Source organism: Perca fluviatilis, chromosome 4 (genome assembly GCF_010015445.1).
Source record: "Perca fluviatilis chromosome 4, GENO_Pfluv_1.0, whole genome shotgun sequence".
Classification (NCBI taxonomy): Eukaryota; Metazoa; Chordata; class Actinopteri; order Perciformes; family Percidae; genus Perca; species Perca fluviatilis.
In genome coordinates, this window is record NC_053115.1 from 39,808,632 (window position 1) to 39,821,624 (window position 12,993).

At 40.5% G+C, this 12,993-nt stretch overlaps 2 protein-coding genes across 3 annotated transcripts in view; one reads left to right on the top strand and one right to left on the bottom strand.

Moving 5' to 3' along the window:
- Positions 1-12,993, bottom strand: part of LOC120557668 — a 1,015,838-nt gene that overhangs the window by 471,673 nt on the left and 531,172 nt on the right. The gene's annotated exons all lie outside the window — the stretch shown is intronic.
- LOC120557124 overlaps positions 1-12,993 on the top strand; it is a 655,636-nt gene that overhangs the window by 17,621 nt on the left and 625,022 nt on the right. Inside the window, exons 6-8 of the mRNA XM_039797157.1 lie at positions 580-684; positions 871-898; positions 1,296-3,056. Of these exons, the coding sequence (XP_039653091.1) occupies positions 580-684; positions 871-898; positions 1,296-1,311 (149 nt within the window). The 3' untranslated portion in view covers positions 1,312-3,056. The remainder of the gene's footprint in view (positions 1-579; positions 685-870; positions 899-1,295; positions 3,057-12,993) is intronic.

The following is a 12,993-nucleotide window of genomic DNA, read 5'->3' on the forward strand; positions in this document are numbered from 1 at the left end:
AGTAAAATGTCCTTAAAGTAGCAAAAGAACAAACAAGTATTATATTTTATAAGCTGAGCATATGTTTTGTATGTAAGATCAAAGTAACTAATTATTAAATCTGTCTGACCAATGAAAAGACAAATCCTCTGAAATGTAGTGAGGTACAGGTATAAAGTAGTATATAATGCAAATACTTGAGTTATTCACCTCCCAAATTATATTTTTACTGCTCATGAAACATTAACTTATACATAAATTGCTTAGTTAAGCTGTGTGTTTAGCTGGATGGGTAATATTTTCTTTTAATAAAGCTATAACAATCAGCTGTAACAACAACTGTCATAAAAACAAGAGTTAACCCAGAGTCAATCATTGACTTGTACCTGTGAGCCTCGGCTCAGGGTTTAGAGAACACCTTTCACATTTCACAGACATCAGATATAAATAGGATTTAACACCTGAAGAGTTTTAGATTTTAGTTTCAGGAGCATGCACACCTTCAGTTGTTCTCTTTGTGTAGACTGAGATGTTCAATCTGCTGTATATGATCTGTGTTCCATTCTGAGTCTTACATTAACTTTCTATCTTCTGTTTCAGAGTCTCCCCATGGATGGCTTGTTGCTGCAATTCTTCTCCCAGTTTTTCTTGTTCTTCTTCTAGCTGTGCTTGTATACAAGTGTTGCACCCTAAAATGTACAAAAAGTAAGTTTTAAATAATGTTTTGAATAAAGATATTCATGATAAGCATACAACACATTCTTTATATGAATGTCATATGAGTGTTTGCAGTTGTTTTATCTTCAGTCATTAATCATTGTGTTTGTATTTACACCAGAGTAGGATCAAGTCAGTTAGGATTTACTTCTTAACTTGTTTTCTTTCCCGCAGGAGCACTAGGAGTGCAAGTCCCAACTAGGTAAGGAAAAAAGTGCATTCTTATTGTAAATACTTATATATTAGATATTGTTTTGTTAAGTTTAGTCTTGTAATGTCTGTCCTACAATCAGTTATAATCAGGAAACCAGATCCATATGACCTCACTACGTAATCCCACTGTGGGATCCAGATCATTTACAGGTCCCACACACTTTCCCTTTGCTTTCTAGTTCTGTAAGTTTAGTAACATTCACTATCAATCATCTATCAAGATGGGTGTTTATGTTATTAAAAGACAAAATATAAGCATAGCATGAAGAACAAAAATAAGAAGCATCATACGCACACGACCACACACACACACACACACACACACACACACACACACACTGTAATTAACCAAAAGCTTTGTGTGTTTTTCTGAAATGTTGACACAGTGATGTACCTGCCTGATGACCTGAGAGGCCTGATGACAATGACCAATGACAACATGTATAGTCTCTTCCACTTTATTAAATAATTGCGACATTTAAACAGATTTTCATGTATTACTGTATGACAGATCAATGATGCTCCTGTCCACTGACATGGTTTTTAAATGTATTGTTATCCGATTTCTGCTCTCCAAATGTTTTAAAATGCACATATTTAGATCAGGGAAATCCTTTTTTTTTTTTCTTCTTTCTTCGAACACCCGCCCCCAGTACGCTTACCGTACGTACACAACGCCGCCAACTTGAGCTGCAAAAGAAGCTCTGGCCACCCTGTCAGGGATGCTTCTCAAAAAAGTACGGGGTAAACGCTTAAAACGAGCACAAATATTTCCTATAAAAGTTGCGCTCATCCTCAAATGTGTATCACTGGATCATTGCGAAGTTGTTGTGTTTGGTGCCGCTTTATCGTATTTGCGGAGAAGACGTCGGCGTCAGACTCGGGAGAGTTTGAGTTCATGACCCCCTCCAGGACCGTCGTCAATTCGGAGAGCATCATTCAGAAGCTGGCTTCCATATGAAATGAATGACTTCCTGTAACTTTGAAGCCCAAGGTGGCGGTGGTGTGTACGTACAGTCAGTCTTTGGACCTCAGTATTTCTTAAACCCTGCATATGCCCATGCAGTAGGAGATTGAATTAAAAAATATAATCATTTCAAAGCCATTTTTACATGTAAGAAACAGGATGGAAGTGTGTATGTGTGTAAATGTGTCCTACTAACACCGCCCAAAATGCCGTATAAAAAGGTAGTCCTAGTCAGGTGTATATACTCGGGTGAGTTTGCCTGAAGTCCGTTGATGTGTCCGGGACAGCTCGTTGACTTGTAAAATCTGCATGGAGGGAACTTCTGCAATCTCCGTGTCTTCGTGGACTCCTCGTCTGACAATTTCTTCTGTACTGAGGTCGCTGTGAGGTCTCACGCAGTCAGCAAGGAAATGACTTTACTTTCAGTTTCATAAATAGGACCTATAAGTTTAATTAAATAAGTAAGAGTGAAAACCACCCCACCTGCAGAAGTGACTCCAATGTTAGTGAAGTAACTTGTAGTTTGACCATGAAGTGACCAAAACATTATTACCACAGAATCTGAAATTCAGAAGGCAGCTGGTGAAGAATGGACTGTTGGACTTTTATTTTAGATAAAGTCAGTCAATATAGAATCTGTGTGTGTTTTTAAATAACTACATTTTGTTTATGAGTTTCAGCTAAAGGAAACAAGACTGCATCAGCATTGTCACTTAATTTAATTTTAAAGGGGACATATAATGAAAATCTCTCATTTTCAGTCATGGTGCACAAACATTTGAGTATCTGGAGGGCCGACCAACCCAAAACCTGAAATCAAACAACCCAGCCAGTTATTTGTGGGCATCCTCAATCTGATGTAATTCAACAAGCCATTCAGATTCAGCTCCTCTTCCTATGTCACATGCAGGCTCATTAGAAAATACTGCTCCTCATCTCCACCATGGATGTATTATAAGATATTTCCATTTCAGCACCCGTTATCCAATCTGTCCGTTCAGATCGGCTGCGAGCGGAGCGGCCGCGCCAGCCCACGCACTGCAGCGGACGTTTCAGCATCTCCTCTAATTCTTTGGCGAGCCGCGATCAAATATGTCAAGCCAGGAAGGTAATCATATACAGGAAGGTAATCATATACAGGAAGGTAATCATATACAGGAAGATAATCATATACAGGAAGGTAATCATATACAGGAAGGCCACAGCACAGCCACATACTTTACAAAATGGAAGAGATTTCAAAATAAAACACCCAGGATTATGGTGATTTTGGATGTCTTGACTTCACAGCTCGAGAGAGAGAGAGAGACAGGTGATAAGGCACGCAGAGAGAGAGACCGACTGACACACACAAACACACACACACACACACACACACAGTTCCAATACTGCGAGTGTCCACTGGACAAAATTAGCGGAAAGGAAAATAGTAAAGTAAGTAATAGTGCTTTTTGAACATTAAAACATGTAAACATGTTCTTGTAGTACAAATAAGAACCTGAAAATGAGCATAATATGTCTCCTTTAAAAGATAATGTTGAGATACCTGCTGTCAGGGTCGGTGGTTTGATCCCCGGCTCTTCTTGTCCACTCGTCCAAGTGTCCTTGAGCAAGACACTGAACCCCAAATTGCTCCCGATGGTCAGACAGCTCCTTGTATGGTAGCTCTCTGTCATCGGTGTGTGAATGGATGAATGAAATATAAACTGCTTTATTAATATTATCCTGCTGCTTGTAGTTGTTAAAAGTCCTAACTGAGCTAGATGTGATGGGCATTAGAAAACCCAATTTTTAAGACCAAATCCTTCTGTCACGATGTAAAAAAAATTTGATGTTTTTTGTAGCCAAAGTAAAATATAATGTGACTTCTTTTTTTATTTGGATATTTGTGTAATTCACATTAATTAGGACAATCATGTTCTGCTTCTTTTTATTTCTTAAGGTGCTAAGCCAGAGTTTGTCAGGTTGAACTAGACACTGTTGTTGGCTGTGATATCAGAATTGTGTATGTACAGTATGTTTTATCTGATTCACTGTCAGGGCATCATGTAATTTCAGGCAGCTCTTCACCATTTCTATCTAAATAAAAGATGAAATATGTCAAACTGTATGTTGTGACTGTTGTGGATGTTTCTGTGTTCAAACTTTGATAAAAGAAACAAACTACAAACATACTTCTGATACTACAACATGTATCCTGGCTGCTCAACAGGTTTCAGTTTTTTAATTAATCCTCCACATTGATCGTCATAATAAAGTTCCATTCTGATAACTGAAATGACTTTTGGAACTCAATCACTCCATCTATATAAATCTAAATATATATTTACTCAAGCAGCTGGAAGTTAACGTGAATCTGGGAGAATCCGTGGAAGAACATGACTTAATACTACAGATGGACTGTAACACTTTCAGATGAAGTTTTTCCATCATCTTTACTTTTTTCCTAAAAAAACTTCTGTCATGTGTATACCCAACGTTCACTTAAAAAAGTGGTATTTACACATCCTTTAAGTCTAACTAATGCTAATGATTCTTTAAAAGCAATAACTGTCTTATGTCAGATTCAGCTGCAGGAGTTTGTCATCAATACAAATACTTCTACCTGAGAAGATCTCATGGTAGAAGTACACATAATACTCTTAGGACTACAAAAGATGGGTGTAACGGTACAGTTTGCAGGAATGAGCGAGAAGATAAATTGACTAAGAAGACTCTGTGTTCCGGCTGCTGCTGGTACCTTCCCATGTGTTTAACCCTTTTGCTAGTCTGGATCCACCGAAGAACATGTCCAGGATAACTGCCTCACATCCACCGTGTGAGGTGTGTGGGATTGTTGTGGACGAAGTACACACAGAGATACACTGGTAAGATCTAATGAGGTTTAACTATGTATCAGCTCATTTAAATAGCTCATGTTACTGTAGTGTGTCAACACTACAGGGTGCAAATGTTCCACCAAAACAAGTTCCAACCCAGAGTTTTTTTTCTCTTATTCCTATTACTTCATAATCAAATTATCAGAAAGTATTAATCACATTTTACCGGCTGCATTTTGCTGCCCACTCATACAGTATCTCCTTTCTGTGCAACATTTAGTTAATTAACTATTATTCTGAAGAAATTGCACCTGAAACGGTTTTACTTCTGCTGATAAAGTGGTCAGGAGATGAAGACATTTCGTGCAACAGTAAAGTTGAAACTGTGCAGTGAATTTAAGGCTTAATTTGAGGCTCTGAGGTTTTTATTTGATAACAATATTTAATGTCAGTGTGAAGATAAAGAGCTTTTTGCAGTTTGCACACATTATGAGCAGCTTTTGTGCAGAATTCCTTAGTCGTCTTGGTTCTGTGAGGATGACGCTTTTATTCTGAAGGATCTGTGCAGGAAGTGGTGCTGTTGTTACATCAGTACCAAGTAGGATTGGCTCCATCTCCATTAATAGAGACGTTGTGATGTTAAAGTGATGCTTTATCTTTAGGAGACATCGCCAGCGATGGAGCTTCTTCCTCTTCTGTGTCTCTGCCTCCTGACTCGCTCTGGAATCACGTCTGATCAACAAAACAGTAAGAAAACTGATTATTACACTGAGTTATGTATTTGCAATTGTAATTTTTCATTTTATTTAAACGTCTGAAGCACCTGTAAACATGCAGAGGTCTGGAAACAGAATTTCAATCATGCTGCTCAGCTGCTGTCACATCAAAATGTTTCCTAATATCAGTCCTTCCAGAATTTCTTTTTGTGATTGTTGCGGGGAAAAATCCTTGATTATTGCGGCACGTTTTCTTAAAAAATGCGATGGAATATGCGGGTTATTTATGCAATTTTATGCCATGAAATTGCGGGAACTTGCAAAAACTGCGGTGTGAAGAAAAAGAGAAAAACAAGTGATTTGATGACACATGTACGTCATTTCATAACGTTCCCATGGCAACAGGGAAAATGGCTGTTTTTGTGTGAAGTAAACACATAATTTTTCTTTTCATTTTTCTTCCTGCTAAAATATGTCACTTTTTTTGCAACGAAAATTCGGGGATTATGAAATCAGGCAAGCCCCGCATATTTTGCGCGGAAATCGGCAATTTATGCGGCGAAAGTGCAGCGTATTTGAAAAAATGCAGGCCCCGCATAAATGCGGACTTTGGCTGATTATGCATTGAATTATGCGATCGCATAATCGCGTTTTTCTGGAGGGACAGTAATATTTAGCACAGATAAAAAATAAATTATTAAATATTGGATTGATATTTTAATAACTTTAGCTGTAGCATCATTTCTGCTGCCTATATGTGGGTGTGCGGTCTTTGTTGTGCATTTCCTAGAATCTGTCCATCCACTGCCAACTGTCTGTAGCTTCTTCTTTTTTAAGCTAAAGTAGAAACCAAAATATGACAAGCAGTGATGGAAGAAGTATTCAGATCCTTTACTCAAGTAAACATTTTTACTTGACTGGCAAATCACGCCGTTTGGTCTGTTTGAGTTCCTGTGCATGCCGTTCAGCCTTAAAAACGCAGCTCAATCTTTTCAACGCCTCATGGACTCTGTTTGCGGGACATGCCTTTTTTTGTGTACTTGGATGACATCCTGGTAGCAAGTACGTCCAAATCTCAGCACCTGGCACACCTCCGCACCCTGTTTGAGCGGCTTATAGCCAACATGGGCTAATTGTCAACCCCGCCAAGTGCCATTTCGGTCTCTCCACCATTGACTTCCTGGAACACAGAGTCACTAAGGACGGCGCAGTCCCTCTCCCATCAAAGGTGGAGGCGGTCACACAGTTCCCACGCCCGCTCACTGTCAAATCCCTGCAGGAGTTCCTCGGCATGGTGAATTTTTACCACCGCTTCATCCCTCGAGCTGCTCAGCTCATTGCACGAGGCCTTGAAAGGTAAACCCAAGCACGCTGTGGACTGGACTGAGAGCAGGGACAAGGTTTTTGCTGCCACTAAGGCAGCCCTGGACGAACGCCACCATGCTGGCGCATCCTTCCCCTGCGGCCTCCATCGCCATCACCTTGGACGCCTCGGACTACGCTGTTGGTGCTGTCTATGAGCAGTGGGTAGACGGGGCCTGGCAGCCGTTGGCTTTCTTTAGCTATCAGTTGCGCCCCAGTGAGCGGAAGTACAGCACTTTCGACCGGGAGTTGCTGGTCTCTACCTCGCCATCAGACACTTTCGTTCCATGGTCGTACTATGTGGTTCGTACTATGGACTTGCAGCACGTTGCCGGTAAGAACAACCACGTGGCGGACTGCCTGTCACGGGCTGTGGCAGGGGCAGTCCATCTTGGTTTGGATTACAACCACATGGCAACGGATCAGGCCACAGACCCGGACGTACAACTCCTGAGGACCTCAACTACAGGGCTGCAGATTGAGGACGTGGTTTTTGGCGATGTCGGCACCACACTCCTGTGTGACTTTTTGATGCCATCCATGGTCTCTCCCACCCAGGTTCGAAAGCGTCACAGAGACTGGTTGCAGCAAAGTTTGTTTGGCACGGCCTCAAGAAGGACGTTAGGGACTGGGCTAACACCTGGTTTGAGTGCCAACGGGCCAAAGTACACCGCCACACTAAAGCCCCGTTAGAGCTGTTCCTGGTTCCAGAGAGGTGTTTTGAACATGTAAACGTGGGTCTGGTGGGTCCCCTGCCCTCCTCTCATGGTTTCACATACCTGGCTCATCTCCAACGAGCCTAATATCTTCTCCAGCCAGAAACACAAGCATGTAGTCCGCCATTGTTGTTGTTGTTGTTATGAGACGTCGTCGCGGGATAAGAGGCTTCACCGTCCAAACGAAGACGCAAGGCCGGCATTTTTTTTTTTTTCACCGTGGGACCAGGTTTCAAAAAAGTGCATCTTCAGGCCGTGCGTTTACAGGACTCATTTGGATGATCGGCCCAAATGATGCAAAACAAGCGTTTCCGTGTGGATGGCCCCTCAATTCCAACCAACAGCTGAGACAATCAACTCAGCTGGCACTGCTCTCTCCTGCTCTATCTACACACCTGTCTCCACTGCAGCTGATTACAGGCCACGCCCACCTCCACAGGTTATAAACTCTGAAATATATCCTGAAAAACTAAAATGGGCAAATATGTGGCTGGAGGGCAGTGCAAAGGATTTTCTAAATACAATGTGCAAAAGAAGGCCAAAATAACAATATTATTTGTTGTTATAGCTTAAGTTTGTATGTTTATCACAAAAAAACTTCCATATGTCTGTCTTAACATAATTACTCTGCATGTGAACATACTGATTAATACATGATTTTATCTTTCAGGACCAACAGTCATCACAGTGAAAGGAGGGGCTGATGCTGTGTTACCCTGTTCTCTCAGCACCAAGGAGAACATTGAGTTTAAACTCTTTGTCTGGAGGAAAGTTGCTCAGAAAGATGATGGTCTGAAGGAGGTGTTCCTGTATAACGGAGGCATTCATTACAACAACGGTCGAGATGGTCAGAGTGAAGAGTTCAAAGGTCGAGTCTCTCATTTTCCAGAAGAACTGGAACACGGCAACGCCTCCATAATCATCAGAAATACAAAGATATCTGACAGTGGAGAATACACCTGTCAATTTCCTTGTCTTCAGCCACCCCAAATATTCTACATTAAGCTTGTTGTTGGTGAGTATTTGCATTATGTCCGCTCTTTTTTTTAAACATTGAAATATGTCTGCAAGATAATACAATTTATTTTGAAGTGTCTGTAAAAGGGCTAATATTTCACAAGCACTAATGTTTTTGTTTTACCTTTTAGATCCTGTCTTAAAAGACAGAAGAAGGGAAAACAGCCCAGGTGAGTCCTGATTTTAATAACGTTACTCTCTACTTCTCACATGTATGTGATCACAGGCCTGATATGATTCAAAACACGTTAAATCTGGGGATCATACTGTGACATTTATACGCCAACATATTTTATTTCATTGTAACTGTTTTTCAAGTTGATAATCCTTCACAAGCACTAACTAATGTTCTGTTTAGCCTGTTCTCTTAGGGCTCATTTTGATCATGTATATTTCTGTCTCTTAATACTGAAACATTTTAATCTGTATAATACCAGGACCGTGTGTGTGTGTGTGTGTGTGTGTGTGTGTGTGTGTGTGTGTGTGTGTGTGTGTGTGTGTGTGTGTGTGTGTGTGTGTGTGTGTGTGTGTGTGTGTGTGTGTGTGTGACAAGCACAGTGTGCGCGCGCTGTGCATAAGCCTAGGCGCATTTCACTAATTTGCTGTTAAAATAACAATGAAATGCTGCGCTATTGACTTTAGACCAGGTTTTTGTTGGTCACTGGTGCGATCACTTCCCACTGCCTCAAGATAGCAATACGCCCAGAATGCACCTCAACACACCTCCCTGTAAGACCAGCACGCCTATGGGCCACAGATGGGCGCAGGTGCATTTGCTGTTTAAACGACGCGGGCGCTGGACAGGAAACTGACAACTGCGTCTGTCTTAAACTAGCAAAGACATTTGCGTTGGGCTTTGCACTACACTGCACAGGGTTTAAAATAGGACCCATAGTATCAAAACACAAGTTATTAAATATTACACCATAGAGAAAATAATACCAGATCTTGTTTTCCTTCATCACTTTACAATCTGAAGGTCAGCTCTGATTCTGAGACTCTTTTCTCTACAGTTAGTTTCTTCTTTCCAGTTGAGATGAAAACACGCAGAAAACAAAGTCTGTAGTGTTTTCTGCTCTAATTCCCAAAATACTTTAGGAATGAAAAGGTTTCTGATTCTTACATACAGCTGAGATCGTTGTTAGGAATATTAACACAAACTAACTACTACATGTATCTGTGGAGTAGCTGATTGTTCTCTTTGGAAAACACTACATAAGACCTGTTAAATACAGTTAAGTTATATGTTACAAAATAATCTAATATTTCTCAAAGTTATGTCAATAATAATGTTACACTTAATGGCCAAGTTATGTCTGTTAAGCATCATATTACCGCTCGCTCTAAACAGCATGAATACATTTTACTCTTAAACTAAAATATTCTGCATACAGCATCTAGAAAGACAACCAAAGCAGAACCTTCCGTACTTTTACATCGTGTTACTAACTTAGTTTAATATTTCACCTGATCCATTAAAACTGATTTCTTGTAAGTTTTGCTGCAGCTTGTGATGCTGAAATAATTTCCATGTTTGTATTGTTGATGTTCTTCTCTGATTGGACGCAGCTACAGATGAAACTAATTATAAGTTACTTTATAATTTAGTAAAACTTCACACAAAGTAAAAGATTTGTAAACAGCTGTTACAACCTGATCCTGAGGATCAACATGAAAACACCTCATGAGGCTGATTTAGGGACTAAAGTCAAAGAATCAGAGACATTTCTGTTCCACAAGTGAAAAAATAAAACAGGGTGTAACACATTAATGTAACAGTGTTTCTACCAAAATATACTGAGGCTCTGAAATCTGTTCATCTGTAATCAGATAGATTAATAAGAGTGTAAGTCCATGTCCATTTGTCTAGCGCCCTTTATATAGAGAGTGTGGCCAACTAGGGAATTGAATTTTCTGAGCTATCCCGTTATGAGATTGGTTCCGAGGTGGTCACGTGTTTCGTGGACTCAATGTTGGATACCAACATTCATCTGATTCCCATTGACACAGTGCAGGTAATAGTGGAAAAATGTAATAAATTATTTAAAAAATGACATAAATCACTGAAAGAAATGCCCAACTGTTGTGCATTTGGCTGCAATGAAAGACAGGAAAGTGGCAAAAGATTTCACAAGTCCCCCTGTGAACCAAAAAGGCGAAAAGTATGGGAGCTGTTCATTATTGTGTGAGGTAAATGTCAATTTCTCTATTGTAACAAATTACATAGGACAAATATAGTAATACCATCGTTAATGTGTACCATGCTGTCAAAAAAGTTGTAACACTGCTTTAGAAATGAATGAAGTTTGAAGTTAGCCTTATGCTAGCGTTAGTTTTCGCTAGCACTCCATGTACCTAAATTAGGGTGACCAAACGTCCCCGTTTCCGGTGACCTGTCTCTGGCTGGAGCTGCCCCCAAAATGTCCCCGGTTTCTCTGTGACTGACAGACCCGAAATTGGAATGAAATAGTCATGCACCCTTCAGGCACAGGCTCAAGACAGCCAGAACAAGCCTCAGAGCTCAGAGATGTTCTACAATGCCCATATTTTACGATGCTAAAATTAGTGTTTATTTACATGGAGTCTGGTGGGTTTAGCTTAACGCAATTTCGCAGACTTTTATTTACAAAAAGGATCTTACTCTATAACAGAAAGGTCGACCTCTTAGGAATCCTTTCCATAATGTTGTCAGACACTTAGAATATAAATCTGAGCCTGTCAGAGACAAAATGAGCACTTTTATGAACGTAAATACAAGCTGGACAATTGACGCCCTTTAACTTACATTGTAGCTTGTTTCACCGCGTTTCCACTGCAGCCATCTGGTTTAATACTGGACCAATGTCAAAGGAAAATATTTCCTCAATAGTTTTAATTGTGTCCGATACTCCAATGAGCTGTTGCAGAAACAAGCCCAGCGGAAGCAATAAAGCAAAGCTATCAGAGTAATGTAGTGCAGTAAACATTACAACATTTCCCTCTGAGGTGTAGTGGAGTACAAGCATGAAGTAGCAGCAGGGCGCGATTCTAGGATCAGATCTTTTAGGGGCTCAGCCCCTAATGAGAATGTGTGACGCGGAAATCTGTGCCATGAAAGAGTGATGGTTCCTGGTAATAATTTAATACCATGGAGGCAAATAAAGTTTTACTGGACAATGTAAACTTGTTATTAGGACTCGTTGCTCTGCAGTGAGGGTCCCAGATGATAAACATGTTCTTTACACTTCATTCACTGCAGCAGAGTGTTGGTTCATTAAAAGAAGAACTAACTGGAAAACACAGCATTAGGTTTTAGACTCAAAGAAAATGAAGATGAAAACAACAGTTAAACTTTCCTCATTCTGGTTTCTAACTCTGGTCAGGAATCCTCCTCTTCTGTCTGAGTCTGAAACCAGGTGTTCACTAGTGTTCACCACTCACATTCACTAACATTTGGCTTGTTATTAGTATTAAATGTTTAAATGTGGTGCTGTGCATCTCACTAAAGCATGTAGGCTGATTCAACCAATCACAGGTGCTGTATGATTGAAGCACAGAGGACACAAAATGGCTTCATGGTGTGATTTAGCTAGATGGATAGAGGGTAAAATGTTAAGACTTGTACATTGTCTTTACTGTAAATGTGTTTCTGTTATGATATGAGTCAGGAACAGTGTTTGCAGTTGTAAATAGTTACCAAATGTTCGGTTGAAGAGAAGTTAAATGTGTGTGACAAATCATGACCTATCAACGAATGCAGGGATAGTGCAACGATGGCTTATGCTGCAGCCTAAGCGCACTACCCACATTCAATTTCTTTCATTTTTCCACAATGCCTGATTTGGATATTGGATATATTATAGTACAGCTGCACTCGTACCTCAAACGGCAGTTTCACTCACGGTGCAAGGCTTTTTCCCCACAAGACTTTTTGACTGAAATCTGTGAGGCTAAAATGAACCGAACAATACATACATGCCCTGAACCGCGGACTAGCAGCCCGAATGGTTCCATCCCTATACACTGAAAAAAAGAACAACTAATCAAATATTCATATTGAACAGCCAAATCTGATTTGACTAACAAAAATTCGTGAGTCAATTACAGTCGTGAGCAATTACATGTATACTTGTGCGCTGGTGTGTCTTCGGCCAATCTGCAATTACACCATCAAACGCTGGATTTGATCTCCCTGTGCTTTACGCTGAGTTTTCACAGACAGCTTCAATAACAGAAGAACGGAGAAGTTCAGTTCATTTTGAATTCAGTTGACTCTAATCAACTTTGGTGAATGTTAGCAGAGTTGCAGTTGAGAAAAGCTCCCCTGTGAAACCCCCCAGGACCTATACACATGCATTCATGGAGAGGAAGTGTCAGAGCAAAGGAGTTGCCCATGGACATGTACCCCGCCAGTTGGGGGTCCGGTGCCTTGTTTAGGAGGTGAACTGGCTCCTCTGGAGATACCAGTCCATAGTCTGTACTTGGTCCATACCGGACTTGAACCGGCG